The sequence below is a fragment of the Chlamydotis macqueenii genome, chromosome 18 (assembly GCF_036417535.1).
Source record: "Chlamydotis macqueenii isolate bChlMac1 chromosome 18, bChlMac1.mat, whole genome shotgun sequence".
Lineage (NCBI taxonomy): Eukaryota > Metazoa > Chordata > Aves > Otidiformes > Otididae > Chlamydotis > Chlamydotis macqueenii.
In genome coordinates this window covers 10,584,340-10,603,876 of record NC_141573.1, presented here as the reverse complement: position 1 = coordinate 10,603,876, position 19,537 = coordinate 10,584,340, and the positions used below count along the sequence as shown (strand labels likewise).

The window sequence follows — 19,537 nt, the reverse complement described above, 5'->3', positions numbered from 1 at the left end:
TCATGGCCAAAATTTAACTTTTGGAACCCGAGACCACCCCAGACACCGATCTCCGTGCCACGTTCGTGTTTATATTCCTTCTAACTGTGTAAATTATTGCGTGGCAGCTTTTCCATAGGAGCTGATGAAATTCCCCGTGGCACAAAATCAGGGCCAGCTGTGACATGGATGCAGCAGCCCCGTCCTCGCCCTTCCCGAAATCGCGCATCGCAGCGGCAGAGGGGCTGGGTTTGGTCTCGCCAAACTCCACTGGCAAAGAAAAACCCATTACTGTGAAATTTTCCAGGTTGGAGCGGGGTGCAAAGAGCCTTCCCGCAGGCTGGGTTTGGCGGAAACCTGTGGCTGCAGCAGGCTAACGGGAGGTCTCGCGTTCCGCTGTCTCTCTGAATTGGGCTTTGGAAATCTGTGCCAAAGCATGTTGCCATCGGTGGAAAAACCCCTGAATTTTGCAGAGTAAAGTGCAATATTTGCGCTCAGCACCCCTGCGCCAAAGCTCACCTTGCTGTCCAAGGAGCACCATATGGGTGGGGTGGAGGAGACGCCTCCATCTGCTGAAAGATTTATTTGGGGCTTGATGCTTGCAGGATGCTTTTTAAAGGTTTTTTTTTTTTCTTTTAAAACAAATGTTCTAAAATCTAAATGTTGCGTGGCGTACAAGCCTGAACTTCTTCAGTGCCTAATGGCACATTTGATTATTGATACCAGAAGAATTTTAATACACCTAATTAGTGTCTCATCATTAATGTATTGATTTTTTCTGGTGTGGTTTTTTTTTTTTTTTTTTTTAAATCAAACTCTATAGGTCACTTCCTGCTCAGTACTGCAGGCCTAGGAAGGGTGCAATTTTCAATAGTTTGCTTCCAATTCTTCTTAGGTTAAAATAATCTAAACTTCATGGCTGGATTTTAAAATAAGCCTAAAGAGTTTAGAGGCTTAAATGTTATTAGAGTTCAAAGCAATCTGATTGCCTGACCTCTTTTTAAAAGCTCTTGTGTTCATACGTGGAGGGATTTTTCAAAAATACTTAACAACGCAGATCAAAAAAATGCATTACGGTCTGAGATCCCAAAATAGTTTTACGGGGTGCGCGTCGAGGGATGCAGCCCCTCGGACACGAGTGGAAGTGAAAGACTGAAGCTTTTTTTGGGAAATTGTGCCTGTGCTTGGTATGGCTGTGGCTCAGTTTGGGAGGAACAATCTGTAGCACTCTAAAGCTGCCTTGTACGAGTCTAACTGTGACCATGTGAGAGACAATAGTAATATAATTATATTGATTTTTTTAAAATCATACTCTTAAGTGTATGTCACATGTCAAAGGCATGTACAGCATAGCCTAACCTTAAGTCTCCTTGAAATGCCGAAGAAACGACATGCTTCGGTCTTCTTTTCAGCTTGGAGAACCTCAGGTTTTGTGCCGTGGTACTGCTGGCACTCTTGAGCCTATGAGCGAGCGGTGCCTCGTCCTCACCGCTGGCTCGGCCTGTGTGCTTGGGTGGAAGAGCACAGCGTGGGAGGGATGGTGGCCATCTCCCGTTCCTGCCCCAATGAACCTTGCTGTTAGAAAGGCTTTCCCAGTAATTAACTCCTTTCCTTCTGGCTACACCTTAAGCCCAATCCCCCTTGGTCTGGCCGGCATGGACAAGGACCAGATAGCTCCCCTCATCTCCAGTGACACTGGAGCCCAGCACTCCTCCAGCTTCTTATCTGGGAGCTGTGAGCTCCAGTAATGAGCTGCAGAGATGCTGAGAGAGACCGTGACCCCACGAAGCCAAAGCTTCCGCTGTGTGCTGGATCATCTCTTGATGTTCCCACACCATTTCTTGCATGAACATTGAGGGGCTGAAGGAGGCAGGTAGGAGAAAGGGCTGGTGGGGGTCTGGGCGAGCCCTCACCTGCCTTTCTGCTGCAAGGTGTTTGCAGAAGGCAAATTACGTAAAAACTTTACCCAGATGTGGCAGAGGGTGTTGCCAAAAAGGGGCTTAAAATGGGACACATTGGAACAAGATGGGTGGGAAGGGGGTGAAGGTATCGGTGGAGGCAGCAAGGGTGGCTTGAGCTGAGCACAGCCCAGCTTTGGTGCCACCAGCCCATCACCACCGCTGCACCAGCCGGGGCACAGAAACCTGAGCTCAGGCAGGGCTCTGGGGCAGCAACGGTGGGAGAAGCTCCTGGGGGCTCACAACGCTAATGAAATTATTTTAATTACCTTGGGAAATGGGGCTTGCATGAAAAACCATGTGGGTTTGTGTCTTCAGGAACTAGGAAGGTCCCAAGGCTCTGCACCTCTGATGTCCCACTTTTCTTTACCCCATCAGGGGCTTTTAGAAGTTAGGCTCAGGAGAAGGAGCATCGTGTTGTGTGTATACAGCACCAACTGATGATGAGGTGCTCACTGATGGATTTCTGTCCCTGAGACACTTCTACCAGCCAAAAAAAAAAAAAAAAAAAAAGGTGATAAGGAGCAAAGCAAAGAATTTCAAGCACTTGGTTGTTGCAAACAGGAGATTCATTTTGCCTGACAATTTTTAAAGCCCTGCACAACCAGTGCTCTTGCACCTGCTTCCCCCTCAGTTCTCCTTTAGGAAAGGACAAGAAAACTTCCATCGTCTTCTCATTCTCTCCCCTTTCTCCACTGTTTTAAGACTGGCCTAACTTAAAACATTCATCATTATGGCTTAAATATCATCCGCCAGACACTGTGAACTTGGTGGGATGGTGGGTCCCCATCACCTTCAAGACAGGTCTACCATGAGCATCATCTCAGCGTGGACCTTCTGTGCCCATCACCCAGATCCCTGCAGATGGGAAGAGCGCTCTGCTGTCAGTGTAGCAGAAGGGGTGCATGTTGCTGGCGACGGGGAACGCTGGTTTAGAGCCAGCTCCTGTGAATGAGGCCTTTTGACTACCTGGCAATTTTAATCGTAAGAGCCAAAAGAATCATTTGTTTTCTTTCACTTTTGGCTACCAAAATTGTTTTGTCTCAAAACAAAAAAAGGATTATTGGTTTTGGCTTCTGTAAGATGAAAAATAAGTTTGGTTGATGAAAAGAGCTTGATTTAGGGGGTGCAAAACTCAAACAAAAAAATTAGATAAATGAGAATAATTTCAACAAAGGTTTCATGCAATTAAAAAATCCCCTAGGTAAGGTTTAGAAAGCCAAATCAGTTAGTAAGCCTCTGGTTTCAGTGTCAAAAGTTATGAGGTCTGGTCCAAAATGGCATTTGCAAGCCAACATCTGGCTGACCTTCCACAAAGGCTCTGAGCTCGCCCAAGTACCCATGTCACTTCTGGAGGTGGACCTGAGGACATCTAAAAACTTTGCACCAACATTTTTTCTTTACAGAGACAGCGCTAAGCCTTGGGCCCATCGAAGGAAGCAGCCAAGCTGCTGGTGATGTCACAAGGACCAGGTTGCTGTTAACAGCCTCGTTTTCTGGATGGACACATCACCTCATCTCTGAGAGAAGGAAGAAAACAAAGCGATGTCAAAAGAAAAAAAAAATTCGGAACAAATTATGTTTCAGCACAACTATTATTTTTTTTTCTGTATTTTTCCCCTCTCTACTGATAAGTAAAAAAAATATATATTATATTATATTTTCCTTTTCTTAAATTATTTTTTTTCAGCCTCAGTCCCAGCCGAAGTCCTGCCCTGTCATCTGGTAGAACTTCATGTTGAAGGGCCGGTAGAAGTCCCGCAGTCTCTGCACCACCTCCTGGTCTATGTCGGGGTGGGTCCTGCCTTTCGTCTTCCCCAGGCAGTGGGGTTTGCTGCTGCCTTCCGCCTTCTTCAGGCACGGGAACCCCTTGGTTTTGTTGAAGTAGAAGTGTTTGTCGGTGATGATCCTCTTGAGGCCCAGAAAGTCCTGGACCCTGCCCAGCTCCCCCGCGGGGTCGCTGATCAGCCTCTCCCCGCTGACAAAGAGGATCTGTCCGATGGGGAAGTAGAGGAGCCAGTTCTCCAGGTGCTTGGCGTAGATGCCAATCTGGATGGCGCTCCACGAGGTGTCGATCAGGCCCGTAGTCCTGTTTTTGAAGGTCAGGCTCTCAAAGGTGGGGATATCGGGCTTCTTGGAGAGCGTCTGGGTGTAGTCTGAGATGGCTCTGGTCACGGGGTCCCGCACCACCACGATCAGCTTTGTGCCCTTGGACATGGAGGAGATGCGGGCTGGGGCCTCCTTGGTGACGAAGTAGCTGGGGGTCTTCTCCATGGTGATCTGCCCATCCAGGGTCCTGGGCATGAGATCTCTGAGAAAGGAAGAGAGAGGGTGACATTAGTACCAAGTGCCCCTGGGTGCGGTGGGGGAGCTGGGCGCAGGCAGTGTTTGGGGGATGTCCTGGGTACCATGGGCAGGATGCTCCTGAGCCTCACACCTCCAGCCCAGCTTGCTTCCCTCCCTGCGTGGATTGGTCAGGAAGCCCACAATGCTCTGATTCAGCAAAACATCTGAACACACTCCTGGTTTCCCACTTCCTTTGGTTGCCTTTTTACATAGAATTAGACCTAAACCGATTTTGCCTGTTCAGGGCCTCTCAGGGGCTTCTTGAGGGGGATCCCACCTCCCTGCTTGCTATGGCCCTGTAAGGACAGAGCACATCTCTACAATCCTCTTGCCCTGACCCTTTAAATTCCTCCCTGCCCGCACTGGGGTTTCCTGCATGTTGGCTTCCATTCCCTAGAATAACAGTGAATTTCTCAAGTAACACTCCCTTCCTGCAGGGCCCAAGGGATTTTTTTTTTTCAAGGGCCAGGATGTAAGACTCCATCTTTTGGTATTTTCAAGGTGGCAGCAAGCTGATGTCACATAAAAATGTGCAATATCAGCCCCCTGACCTCAGCGATTTCCTTCTTCCACCCAACGAAATCCCACGGGCAGGCTGCTTCGGGAAGCTCTCCCAGCTGGGAGCAGGAGCGGGGCTCGGGGCTCGGGGCAGGGTCCGTCCTGCTCCACGCCACATCCCATCCCCTCACAGTGGCATCACCCCCGGACAGGAGCCAGCATCTGCAAAACATGGTGATTCCCACCATCACCATTCGGTCACGCAAACTCATCCCTGCTTCCCAGCTTTCGGCAGAGTTTTCCAGAGCTTGGTCTCCATCCAACGCTCCTGGTCCTTCCCGGGAGGAACGGGAGATGGATGGGAGGTGGCTGCAGCGCCGGCGAGGTTCAATGCCGTGCCGCCAGCAGTTCTCATGGTAACTGTGGCCCCGGATCCCGAGGAGCAGGGACCCGCATCCCCCCCCCCACACCCTGACCCCTCGTCGTTGACCCCACGGCGGCTGCGACATCTGTGTGCCGTGATGAACTGCTCCCTGCCCGCCTTATTGCTATGGTCCTGCAGTGGCAACATCTGGTTTGCAAACCTGTGCAATACGCCAGCAAAATTAAACTCATCTATCAAAAAAAAGCAACAACGAAAAGCCAACAACGGCTAAAAACACCAATAACAACCCAACCCCAGGCTGAGTCGCTCTGTTACAAATGAGGCAGCGAGGACCGACCCTTCCTAAAGCAATTATTTCGATTTGCAACCACATTACGTAGCAGCCGAGCAAAGACGTGGTTCTAGAGAAGCCCAATTTTTGCTGGTCTCTGCCGAGGGTTTCTGTTTGGGGAAACTCCATGAATTTGGGACCTTCAGGCTGGAGAATGAATGAGTTGAGGGGTTTGAGAGAGCTCTTGCACATCCTGAAGGATGCGAAGACACACAAGCAATTGCTGCCAACACGAAGGATGGAGATGGGTTGAAAAACCAGCATGAGCATGGCCTTTGCTGAGCAGATACGTAATTCTCTGGTGAGATGTTCACCCATGTGCACCAAGCCCACATTTCTCAGGTGCTGTGTTGTTGCCCTCTGCTTTGGAAAACCTGCAACACCTGAGGGACCTGGAGGCACCTGAACCCTCAAAAGGGTGAAGGAACCTGGTTGTGCCCCACTTCTTGGTCCCCATCCCTGTAACGCAGCCTCCTGCAACTGCAATTTGCTGTTGAGCAAGCACAGGAGCCGCTGAACTGGCACCAGGGCAGTGGGAAGGCACGCTACCTTCTGGTTGTGTTGTGATAAGTGTTGAAATCTCCACATCTTCCCAAGGAGGAGATGATGATTAACCCTTTTTGTGGCGAGGCTGCAACACAAAAGCTTTCTTCAGCGCTCAGGAATGAGCCCGCGCCTCCGCTGCCAGCCCGGCGGGCAGGGACACGCTGGGAGCCACAGGGAATGTGCTACCACAGCTTTTGGGAGATTAATTAATTACAAAGAGCATCTTTCATGGACGTAAACAGTTGCCTGGAGGCCTCCCTGGACTAATGGCATCTGGGTTCTATTGCAAAAGAACCACTTGAAAAGACAAGAACCACAAAAATGTTTTTGGCAAGAGCAGCCACTAGCGAGCCCTGCCAGAATAAATGGATTCTGTTATTTTAATTTTAGTAGAGCTCGGGGCTTTATTTAATTACTTAATAGGGGAGGAAGACTTTCCTCAAAGGGAGCATTTCAGCTATGCATGCATATTCATATCTGGCCTTTTCCAGGTCCGTGCTTTTCTTCCTGGCAGTGGTGTCCGGTCAAAGCCCTGGGAGGGAGCTCATGGGGCTGCTGCTCACGGCGGGGCTGTGCCCCCTTCCCCACGCCAGCGGGCTTTGCGGGACTTCACTTTGGTGATGTAAGGGTTTGGATTTGTCTTCCCTCAGCGCTGCGGCAGTGAACCCTCCAGCACCTGGCCAGGGTGGGCTGGGCTGGGGGGGGGGTGATGCTGAGTACCAGGTGGTCACGGGTCGCAGCGAAGCAGGCGGTGCTGCTCCGGGATTTCCTGATGCACACTGGTGTGACAGTCCTTGACATCGGCACTTCAGTGCTGGGGTCACACTACGGCATCCCAGTAAGTGTCTCCCACCCCCAGGCACTCCTGGTGTGGGAACTGATCTCTGTGTCATGTTTATTATGGCTTTTCTGTCTCTTTATTGACGGTACAATGATGCCTTTATAAAGCTTGACCTTAAGTTTCCCAGGGCAAGCAGGGTGTGGGCTGAACCCCAGGGATCAGAGCCCATGGAGAAGCCACCTGATCTCCCGTCTCTGTTCTTAGCCAAAGCACAACTCTGGGGAGGGAAGCATCACTTTACGGCCAGAAACCAGAATAACATATTGGGCTCCCTCCTTACAAGATGAGCACCCAAGGGCTGAGCCTGTCTGGAAGCTCAGCTTGGAGGAATGGATGCAATGATACGTGGTGGTGGTGGTTGCCGCCAGCCCACGCTGGGTATCCCCCCCACTCAGCTCCATCAGGGGATGGGAAATGGAGTAAAGCAGCTGTTTTGCCTCAGCTGATGTGCTGCTGTCCCACCAACTCAAAGCAGCAAGAGAAGCTGGCGATTGGTGAGAAAACAAGCATTGGTTGGTCCAGAAATGAGATTTTTGGGAGAGGACAGCCTGTTTCACGCAGGAGAGGCAGCCCTGTGCCGCTCCTGGTGTTGAGTCCAGAAGACTCCAGGTGAGGTTGCTGTGTGAAGCCCATATGCTGCTTTGCTCCCAGCTGGACCAAGCCACGTCCTGCTTGGGACCTCCTGGGCTCCTCGGCAGCATGCAAGGCACTAAAAGCAGCCATGGCTGGACTTGCTGGAAGGCTTTTCCCACATAAATCCAGTCCAGGTCTCTCCCAGAAGGAGGCTGAAGTCGGCAGATAAGGGCAGCTCTGCACCAGGCCTCACCCATCCCAACCCAGAGCGATAAACAAAGCTGTGGTGATTACAGCCATCAGCCCCGTGCTCCTCCCCACCCTGCACGCCAGGAACGTTCCCAAGACGGCACCTTGCTCCACACTCCAGGTGCCTTTCCCATCCGTGCCACTAAACTGAGCCACCAGTCCCAGCAGTGGGATACGCACAAAGAAACAGGGAAGGGAAAACCCCAGGCAGATATTAGCACATCCAAGGGGGAGGTCTCCCTGTTTCCATGGCTCGAGATGAGTTGTTCATGAATGTGATTTAAAAAAAAAACACCTTCACACACTCTCCAGAGATGACATCTGCCCTCTGTTCCTTGCTGCCACACTCAGCTGAAGCCAGCTCTGGTTTGGTTTTGCTCCAGATTCAAGGGGCCAGGGTTTGGCTGGGGTTCGGAGCACCCCAGCCCGCAGCTGTGGTGGGAAAGGAAGTCTCTCATGGCAAGGGTTGTTTTTAAGGAAGTGCCACCAAAGAGGACATCACAGGAAAAACCATATCAAAGGAATGCTGCTCTTTCCGAAAGAGCCCGACAGCTCTGCAATCAGCTGCGGGATCTTGAATCCCATGGAACAGCCTTTCTGCAAGGAAGGGCCAAATCTGGTCCCAGAAACATGACAAAGGATCACAGGGAGGATCGTGGACTCTCCCACCAGCAAGCACCCGTCCTGACTCCTGCCTGTGCACCACAGAGGGACAGTGTGGGTAAAAATGAAATCGTCTTGCTCATGCAAAATTATCCGGCCTTTGTGCATGGGGAGTTGCTCTATAGAAACGCTGCCAGAATTCCTGTCTCCAGGATGGGGCACAAGGGTGGGTGTAACACAGCTGGCAGTTCTGGGGGACACATGGAGCCATCGCCAACGTGAAGCTATTGAACAGGGAGAGTGGGGAAACTGAGGCACAGCAAGCACCGTGACTTGATGCAAGTGGTGTGCGTTGCTCCCTGTGCCGCTGCAGCCACCAGCAAGTTGTCTTCTCCTCCCCCACCACCATTTCTCTTTTTCTTCCAGATCATTTTAAGCAGTGAGTCTGCAACAGGAATTTATCAGAAAAAAATAAAAAACTGCTATCACAAGCCTCTCCCCCACCCTCGGGCCCACGCTCCCAGAAGTACCATTACAGCGTGCGCAGGAGATGATTGAAAAGAAAGATGCTCTGGCAAGAGTGATAACTTGATGTAACCAGTAGCATGCATGGCTATATAAATTACAAAATGCTGCCTGGAGAGACGGATGTGTCCCTCCTGTGAGGCCAGCGTCTCAGCCCGGGGGCTATGCTGCCCTGGCAGCTCCAGCAAGGCTCTAAATTTGCTTTGCTGAGCTGTGAGGGCACATCGGCATTAGCTGAGCCTCCTGCTTTGCCTTCCTTTAGATGTCAGGTGAAATCAATACATGGAAAGATGCATTTCAGGAATCTGATTGATAGGGAAAAAAAAAAGAAAAACCAACCCTCCAAGAAAAGCTGTGGGACTGAGGAAGCTGAAAGGAGAGTGGCAAAAGATCAGAGAGGACTGGAAGGAAAAAATAGAATCACTCATTGCGTTGCTGGATGTAAAATCAAGTCCAACTGACATTAATAGCACAGTGAGATGCTTGCCGTTGGTTTTACCGGGGGATGGATTGGGCTGAGGCTGCAGCAATGGCCCTGGGAGGGGACAATGAAAACCCTGGGTCTCTCCCATCCCTCCCCACCCTGCTGCCGAGGCATTTTCTCTGGGTAAAGAGAACATTCAGGGAAATCTAGGTGTCACTGGTGAGACCTACGACACGACCATCATCTCTCAGAGGACGCCTGCACCCTTGCAAAGCAACTGCGGTGGTGTCAGGGGCCTTGGGTTTTCCTCCGCCTCCTCTCCTGCCCCGCTGAACCACCGCAAACCACGCAGGATGGGGGCATGGCCTCTGCTGGGACAGACAGACCACGGTTCTGCTCCCTTGGCCGTGGCGGGAAAGGCGTCCAGCCCCACTGCATCATGTCTGCGAGCGGCAAATGATTTGCTCCCCCGAGATGTACTGAGGAGCCTGCTGCCACCCTGGCACGCTCCCTGTGCCCAGCTCGGCAACGTCCCTCCCAGCACACAGGAGGGACTCCAGCACTCCCGTCCTCGAGACTCCAGAGGGGTTTGATTTAAAAAAAATCAAAGCACATATGAAAACAGGGCCTGGCTGCATTGAGCTGTGCTGGGCTGAAAGAGCAGCTCTCAAAGCACGTGGGGTGTATCATCACTTTTAGGCATTTGGAAAATACCCCAAAAAACCAGCCCTGGCAGCAGGCAGCTGTCCCCGAACTCCGGGCCGCAGGGCCGGTCACTGCTGGGTTCCGCGGGCACAGCCCTGGCCGCAGGGGATATGCGCGGCACGCAGTGACCGTGCCACCTTCCCGAATAAAACACTCTCACTGAGGCAGGGCCTCTCCTCCCCGCACACCCAAATCCGCCTGCCCTGTGCTTGCGGCTGATGCACGGTTAGCGATGCCGGGAGCTCCCCAGCTCGTCCCAACGGCGGAGGCCGGCGTTTATTGGAGCAAGTCTCGGTATTTATGTATCTCATTACATTGGCAGCCGGGAGCATCTGTTTCCACGCTGTCTCTGTCAAGCAGCATCTTCTCAGCGGCGCTGCCTTCCCTCCCCTCCCTCCACTCCTTCCAGTTAAGCTCCCTCTGAAGTTTAGGAGAGGGCTGATAGCCCGACTACAGCTCACGGGGACCCCCCCAGACATCTGCCCTGTCCCCATCCAAACCCCCAAACCCAGCCCAGGCTCCGTTCATGAGAGTGTGAGGTGGAGGGACGAGGCAGGAGGCCATGCCCACCCCGGTGTCCATGTCCTTGTCCCGTGCCCATCGCACGGGCATCCTGGCAAAGGCACCTGCGAGTCCACCCATCGCGGGGGGCCCTCAGCAGCCTCCCTCCCCTAATTCGCACCCTTGCTGCAGGCCGAGCACCGTGGGCAGCTCTGCTCCCTGCCACCAGTGGGTTCAACCATTTCAGGGCTTCAGAAAAATAAACGACTCCGGCAACCTCAGCGCCTCCAAAACAGGGACTTGGACACCAAGCTGCCGGCGCTGTGCCCACGGGAGTAACAGCCGGTGTCACCCCATCCCAAGGTCACAGCCTCTTCCTTCCTGAGGAGCTGGGAAACCCATCGAAGCAATGCTGCGGAGAAAGCAGCCTGTTAGCCAAGGCTGTTGCCGATAACTCCGCGAGTGGATGCTCTCCTTCTGGATCTCGGGGCGGTGACCTCACTCAGGAAGAGTGGGAACAATCCCTGGCCAACGGCATGGCGGCTGCAGATCCAAGGCCAAGGTGACCCGGCAAGAAGCGGCAGTGTCCCTGAGATAAGGGGTTCATTCTGTCCCCCGAGAGCCCCCGCCCTGTACGGGCAGGCACACGTGCACCCTCACATCGGCATCCCTGGCCCTGGCTGCACACAAAGAGGGGCTGCGCGGGGGGCTTTGCTTTCAGTGCTGCTGCCTCCCTGCCCCAGGAGGGGAGATCGCCCTGGTCCCAGCTAATTACAACGTGCAAAGCTCTCTGCCTAATTGCTCTGATTAATTATTGACAGGCAGGACTGCTGTTCTGAGGGCAGCAGGTAAGCGGGGAGCCCTGCGCTCAGGCAGGGGCCCGGTGGCTTCCCGGCTCCTCGCGAAGGTGATGCTGGTGGCAAGAGGTGACACCGCTGTCCCGGCATCCCGCGACCAGCAGGAGCTGTGCCGAGAGGCTCTCGAAAAGCGGCAGTGCTGGGAAGCACATCTGGGCATCTCCCCGAGACCGCCGGTGCCTAAGTGCTATCGACAAGCAGAAACTCTCCGATGCCATTAGCCGTGCAAGCCATTGATTTTTTTCCTTTGCTGGAACAAGAAACTCATCAAAGCTGAGGCAATCACGGGTGGCACCGCTGCTTCCTCCGGGCTGACCAGCTGGGATTTGGAAAAGGGGCATTTCATAGCTGGTTTCTTTCCAACGGCTAAAAAGCCAAGTCATTGCGGCGCATTTCTGTGTCCATCTGGGAGGACGCTGGGTCCTGCCCGGTGGCATTGCTGGTAAATCGCGGCTGCAGCTGAAGAGGTCCAGAGCCAGGGCCATAGACCCCTCTCCAGCACCATGTCCCTGGTGAGAGCTTGACCCAGTGGAGGGTACGGACCATTTCCCAAATCCCTGCAGCACCAGCTAATTTTTACACAGGAGTAAATCAGGCCCACAGTGATTTCATCGTATTTCCAACGTAGCTCCCAAATGAAAAGTGACTCCTCATTACCCGGATGGATTTGCTTGGGTAAATCCAGGCTTCTGACGGCTGGGTCCTGTTGGCTTTTTGGCGCTGATTTTCATTGTAACTGTGGTGGCTCTTAATGAAAATGGACACGAGCTCTGCTCTCTCCTACAGATGACTCTATTATTCAGCAACCTGCTGATTCCCCTCCACACCACACTACGCCAGAGGAGGATTTTCCAGCTGAGACGATGGGCACGATCCTTTTACAGCATTGCACCCTGCCTTTCTCCCTTGCAAGTGCACAAAGTGTAAATCGAGAGCTCCCAGTCCCACTCCCACCATGCATGGAGGCGGGTGGCAAAGGACAGTCAGAGCACGGCTGGAAATGAATCCGATGGACCCAGCACTCGCCCAAAGCAGCAGTTTTGCTGAAAAACATGTGCCCGTTTGCCTGCTGCACAGTTGTGCCATGGGGAGGGAGCTCACAACCTCCTCCCATCACAGGGAGGGATGCAGAAGAGTCACAGCCTTCACAGAAACCAGCATGGCCTTCAGCCTGAACCTCAATTCTGATGTTAAAATAACGAGTTTTGGGACCTGCACCGCAATTCTGAACACGCACTGCAATTTTTTGTTCATATTAAAGCTGTGCCTGTATGGGCTGATCTTTATCCACGGCTAGTATGTGAACAGAGCAGGAGATGGCACGTGCTCTGAAAAGCTTACAAGAGCAAAGAGAGACGTCTGAGAAATGAAAAAAAAAAAAAAAACTGGTACAAGTGTCCCAGCATCTGATATAATTAAACCTCAAGTCCATTCTTCTTCCCTAAGGGCACCCCTGAGGTCTTACCCATGTACATCCTCCCAGGTCCTCCCAGGTGCTGCTGGTGGCCTCAGGGCGACCCACCTCGACCCAGCTGAACCCTCTGCATGGGCTCAGCCTTGGGGTGCCAGGGCAGAGGGGTTGGTACCAAGGAGAACATGGAAAAAATCTGAGCCCCCAAACCATTAATAATCTCACATCTCTCTCTCTTGAGGATCTTCAAGACCGCACATTTCAGCCCTGACTAAGCAAATCACTGTAAAGAGGAAGGTTAAAGAACTGTTTATTATTGGAAATGTCTCCCTCTCTACAACTCATTTTTTGATAAATTAGCTTCAGCTTCATTACTTCATGATATATTTCCCTTGACATTTAATTATACTTACCCCAAACACATTAAGCCAATCAGTCCGAACAGCTTCTTATTAATATGCAAATTTCTCCTTTGAAAATCCACGAATCTGTGAAAAATCTCTTTAGGCTTCAATTAGGCCCATTCAGGAAGTTGGGAACCCCCAAAACGCCCTCCTGGTCCCAGAGCAGAGGGGATCAGTGGGGCTGGGGGAGCGCAGACCCCCAGACACACCCCAGTGCCTGGTTTCAGGATGGAAGAAGGGGATGCTGCCATCCACTAAAGCACCTTCACAGGCCTGGAGCCATGAAAATGAAGAACTTTTTCCTTATGAAGGTGGTGGAGCACTGGCCCAGGTTGCCCAGAGAGGTGGTGGATGCCCCATCCCTGGAAACATTCCAGGCCAGGCTGGATGGGGCTGTGAGCAACCTGATCTGGTTGGAGAGGTCCCTGCTCCTTGCAGGGGGGTTGGGCTGGGTGGGCTTTAACGCTCCCTTCCCACCCAAACCCTTGATCCTATGACTCTAACATTCTAAGATGGGAGGTTGAATCCTGCAAACCTACACGGTGTTGGTGGCTTAACCCCATCCCAGCCCTTTTCCATGGGAGCTGATGTTTCTCCTCTCCACCAGCTCTGGACATAGGGTGATCTTCTGCTGAGGACCACAAAGCCTTCTCGCCGCAGGGCAGCTTCACGTGGGAGCTGCAGAAGACGCGGTGAAATCTCAGCCCGGTTTTTAGCAAAACAAACAGGAATCTGGTTCCCCTGGTGCCACGGGCAAATGGGACACGATTTGCATTAGGCAAATAAATTGAACCACACAATTAACCATCTGCCCTGGAACAGATTTAGGTTTCACTTTAAAGCATCACTTCCAGCCTCCCTCTGCTCTCGCATCCATCTGAACGCCGCAGGATTTTCTACTCGGAAACCAACGGGGAATAAATTCATTGAATCATTCCTATAAGTAATTGGAGAGAAACATCAGCACAGGTACTACGGCTCCAGCTCCCCCGGCCACGTTTCACGTGGACTACAGCAACGGGCAAACCGCAAAATGGCTTCCAACCCTTTTGGAGTCTTCAGTCCCCACCGAAAGTCTTTATTTGCTAAAACGAGATGATTTCCTGGGAGCTGCTGAGTGTCACAAGAAAAAGTTACCCATTTCATCTTATTCCAAAGGAGGCTGAAGTCTTAAAAACATACGATTTGGGATATTTTTTTTTATTCTCTACCGTTAGACATTAAGATCGGAAATACATTGCAATCAGCGTCCTGTATAAATAGTCCAATTTTGGAAAAAAGCTCTCATGAGCAATAAAGAAACCAAATTTACTATGCACTCTAATAAAAATATCTCTTTTAGCATATAAATCAAACCAAAGTGAACAGATTAAAAAAAAACAAACTCACCCCCCCTGTTTTTCGCCCGAGAGTGCAGGCAGCTGGCCCCTGGGAAGGGCTCGGCTGCCCTGTATAAATAGATGCGAGAACAAATCTGTTAAAAATTGTAGCCACCACTTTGTTTTCTAAAGGTCCCAGTTTATCCTTCGGCAGAAGAAGGAGGGCTGGGGAGAGGTCGGTGAGAAACACAATCCTTTCCTGTATAAACAGCAGAGCCTGTGCGGGCTGTGAGCGCATCATATGGCATGTATTTTATGTGTGTATACAGAGAGAGAGAAAGAGAGATTTCTCAAGCCCGTCAGAGACATAAAGTGATCTTATATCATCTAAAACCAACAATCGGACTTGGACTCCTGGCAGTTTTCCTCTCAGTCGTCCCTGCCACCCCCTCACCCCTTCCCCCACGGGCTGCCGGTGCGCGCTGCCGTCTGCCCCCATTATTTCTCACAAAGGCTTATAAATCACTGCGGAAACTCTTATTATCTTATTTTCCCTCTGCTTCCCTCTTGTCTGTTTGGAGAAAAATTAATGCATTTGTCTCCAGAAAAAAATGCGCAGGCTCTATAATTCAGTTTTAAAACAAGCACAACTAGCAAATGGATAGACCGTGGTTAGGAGACTCATTTTTCATGCGAGTAATTGAACCCTTCCCTTCGATTTTTCCTTTGGGTGTTAAAGACAACTGATGCCTTCCTGGAATTTGCTGAGGTCTAAGAAAGGTGGAAAGACAGACAGACAGAAAAACAGAAGAGAGAAAGAAAGAGAAAGGTGGAGAGAAAGGAAAAAAAAAAGAAGAAAAAAAAGATGGAAAGAAAAAAGAAGGGAGAGAAGAGAAAGAAAAAAGAGAAGGGAGGAAGAAGGAAAGAAGGAAAAAGAAGAAAGGGAGAAAGGGAAGGAAGAAGGAAAGAAGGAAAAAGAAGAAAGGGAAGAATGACGGAAAGAAAAAGGGAAGTCTGAAGCATATCTCAAAGCACTGGCTGCCTCTGCAGAGGGAACTGTGGGGAGCCCCCAAGAGAGCGTCCCACCTGGGATTTTTCCAAAAGCCGGCAGTGGTTTGGTTCGGAAGGCTCCTCGCTGCCCAGGCTGGTGGAGCCACTGCCATCACGCACCCCGACTGCCTCTGCCTTCACCCGGCCCTGCGCCCCCCGCAAACCTGGGCAGTAACAGCCCCATCATGTCCTGCAAGCACCCCAAGCCCAGACGCGGTGTGGAGGGAAGCACCCTGCATGGGTAACGCCAGCGTTTCATCCTGATGCTTCTTTCCGCATCCGAACCTCAGGGAATCCCCACCGCCACTACTGCCACGCCTGCCCTGTGCCCTGCACCCACCCCAAATAGGAGCTCAAATCAACGCCATTCTCCGGCCAAAGGCCCTCAGACAGTGGCGTGTTTTTCCAAACCACAGAAATCACAGCCAGCTTTAAAATAATCCCCACCGCTTGCGCTGCAGGGCTCCTGGGCAGGACAAGGGTCTCCGCAAAGAGCAGTATATATGACAAAGGCGCACAAGACGATGAGCATCCCTGCCACAGGCCCCGGATGACATCCCGATCTCTGTCAGCTCCAAGGTCCGACTCACCACCAACGGAGAGGAAGTCAAGAATAACTCCAGAAAAGCCACAATCAAGTGAGCGCTTGGGCCAGCAAAGTCTATTGTTCCTTTGTCTCTCACTATATTATCTCCGTCCCCTGGGAGCTCCATTATTGCCTGCAACATTTAATGTGATTTGCTTGTTTTCCATGTCTGCCTCATTTTTCTTCGGCGCAAACACAAGCGCACCTCCGGCTATGCACGCTCACTGCAATGCATGTGTTCTTGCCATGGAAGAAGAGGAGAAGGATGGGAACCGGAGCTGGAGAGAGGGGCGGTGGTTGAGCAGGGGAACAAAACATTGTCTGGAAATTGGAACGGCACAAAAAACCACTGACTGGAGGTGATTTGGGGAAAAAAAAGGTGTTCTGCCTTCGGAAGGAGGATGGAGGAACATCCTTCTCTCTGGAGAAGAAGAAATCTCACCAGATCTAAGAGACTGAAAATCAGGACCTAGTGAGTGGAGGAACCATCCTCCAAGACAAGGAGGATCCATCCTCCAAGATGCTGTTGTGGAGTCCTAATGAACTCATCAGATTTTATTACATTTTGGAAAATACTGCGACATACCCTACACTGCTGGAGACACTCCACTGATATCTGTGTGTGCATCAACAGAGAGCTTTATGAAAGATCCAGACACCTCAAAGGCCTCCCCACCCCCTCTTGAGAACAGAGGCTGTTTCTTAAATTACGCTGAGAAGTTACTTTTTATAGATCACTACACATTTTCCTCCTGCTGCAAGGCCAAAAAGTCCTCGATCTGTATTGTAAAAAGCAGAGCCTGACCTTAGGCTATGATCTACAATATATGGAGTCACACAAGTTCACCCTCGCAGCCATTCTTCATCCTTCCCATGCCAATTCTTTGTCCTTTTTGCTAAATGAAACTTTAACGGCTGGGAAAGGGCTCCCTACTTTCATTCCCGGAGCAAAGCGGTCAAGTGCAAAGAGGGCAAAAGTCTCCAGAAAATAGAAAGCTTAAAAAGATTCCTCCTAGCCTAATTTGCAAGTTCTGAGCAAGGCAGGACGAAGAAATCACACCCTGGCCCCCTCTCCAGCCCCGCAGTCTATTAAGGGATTTTAGCCGCAGCTCAGAAGGTCGCTCATTAAGAGCTCTTTTCTGTGCTCAGCAATTCCGCCTTCTCCCAGGGAACTCATCCCTGTCTAACCCAGCACCAGACGGAGTCATCTGACGGATTTCAGGAAGTTTTGGTGGACAGCAGATCTAAATTTCATCAGCTCAGGTCCGGCTGGTCCATGGGGTCGTACCGCGCTCACCCTCCCGTCGCTGCACGGGGAGGCAGGGGCGACGCGGAGGCTGGTGCTTGGGCATTAGTGTGACACCAAGGTGTCTAAGAGTGAATCCAGCTCATTAATGCAAAAAAAAAAAAGGCAAAAAAGAAAAGTGCTTTCCAGAATATGAATGGATGAAAAAAAACCAAACCAATTAGTGACCTCAGCTCCATGAGGTAATTTGAGTCATTTGGGTCCAGGCCAGTAAAGCCTCATCTTCCTCACTCAGCACCGAACTGGCACGGGCTGGGGGTCTCAGATGGGCTCCTGGAGATGACCCCCAGCCTCTCGTTTTCCAGGACTGCCCTGCTGAGAGCTCTTCCATGCAGAGGCTGGTGAGGAAGACCAACCCTCCTTCCCCCTTCATTTCTCAGCATCTGCCAAGAGCAGAGAGCCCAGCCTGAGCGCACTCCCTCTTTCATCGCGATCCCCCGGAAAAATGTAGGAAAATGCAGGAAAAACTGGCTAAGCCCACGGTGACACTCAGCAGCAGCAGAGATTTCAAATCCAGGCTGGCGTCCTGGCCCACCACGCCAGTCGGGCATCGCCCTGCAGTGGGGCCGTGGGGGTCTCACCTTGCAGGACAGCAGCACCACTGGGACCCTTGGCATGCTGTGATCCTTCCATCCTGATACGGAGAGCCATGGTGGGGCTTCAAAAAGTGATTGCATGTCTTGGGAACCCCAAGAAGCAGCGAGATGTCTGCTCTTAAGCCACTTTGCAAAGCCCAGACAGGACCCCTGGAGATAAAGATTCTGAAGCGTGATCAAAGAGACTTGTGGAGATAGCAGGAAGGATTAATGCTTTTGCAAAAGCATGGTGAAAGCTTCTCAGTTATTCCAGTGGGGCTTCCTTCAAAGGGGCCTAAGGGAGTTAGGCACTTAAACCTCACTCGGATCCTTTATTTAGTTTGCAAATCCTGCGCTGGAGTGGTGCAGAAGTGTAACCCCTGAAGCGTTACTTTCCAAGCGTGTCTGCTCGAGTGAAAAGCTGAATTGATTCTGGCTGTGTTGGTGGCCTCCTGCAGCTGCTCCTCCTCCGGATCGGACGGAGCGAGCTTGCTGGTGAAACAGCTGAGGGTACGATGTCTTTAAAGAAATAAATAAGGGACTAACAGCACACTGAAACCACACGGGCTGTGCGTTCAAGGGAAATCACCGAGAGCGGCTCCGGGTCGGATTTCTTCCGCAGGAGTTAATGCTGGACATAATGCGCTGGAAAATGCCACTCACGGCAGATCCAGACTGTGAGAGCCATCTCCAGCTGGGCCAGCAGCATCACTGGTCCTCGCCGGTGGGTTTCACCACCACCTCCAAGAAAGATGCAGTAATCGCTTATTTCATGACTTTAGTTACGTGCCACTGTTCATGTCTCCCTGTACTTTTTTTTCCCTCATTACCAGCCTTTTACAGTTAAAAAAATGTATAAAGAAGACCTAGGATGTTTTTTTCCCCAGATGGTTGCATGTTCATGGTGTCTTAATCATTCCCACCACTGCTGCTAATGCTATCGTGGAGGGTTACAGCTCCGGGAAAGCAATGCGAAGAAGCCGGAAAAAAAGGCACAAACAATAAACAAAGAACCTGTTCTCATGCAAATGTTCCTCACAATAATAGTAACAATAATGATACTAAAAAAAAGAAAAGGGCAGATGAGAAACGTACATCATGGTCCGGCTTTCCAAGCCTTCCCGCTGGGTCCCCTGGTTTTCATTTCATCTCCCCCATCACCGAAACTGGACAGGGAGCCCCATCCGCCCGAGCCCCCGGCACAATGCAGACGGGTTCGGTATTGTTGGGAACACGGCACACATGCGATGCGCTATTGTCCCTAATTTGATTAATGAAGCGATCACGCTAACGGGGCATTCCACACCCCCCCAGCACCTTGTTCCTAGCCCACGCCGGGAACTTCCCATCAGAGCGTTAATTCCCCAGTACTCGCCTTTCCCAACCTTGTCAGGTAATTGTTTATGAAAAGATGAATGTATACAATAATACTGGGTGAAGGGAGCTGATGTATGTGGTGTTAATGAATGAAATAATCAGTTTGGTAATAACTGGCATGTGTATTTGTCAAAAGGGAACCAGCAGGACATTAGCATTCTGCAGCCACCGAACCTTTATCTCCTGGG

General features: G+C 51.2%; 1 protein-coding gene across 1 annotated transcript in view; it reads right to left on the bottom strand.

Moving 5' to 3' along the window:
• Positions 1-2,631: 2,631 nt before the first annotated feature.
• Positions 2,632-19,537, bottom strand: part of HS3ST3A1 (heparan sulfate-glucosamine 3-sulfotransferase 3A1) — a 32,664-nt gene continuing 15,758 nt past the window's right edge. Inside the window, exon 2 of the mRNA XM_086762194.1 lies at positions 2,632-4,248. Coding sequence (XP_086618320.1) covers positions 3,630-4,248 — 619 coding nt within the window. The 3' untranslated portion in view covers positions 2,632-3,629. The remainder of the gene's footprint in view (positions 4,249-19,537) is intronic.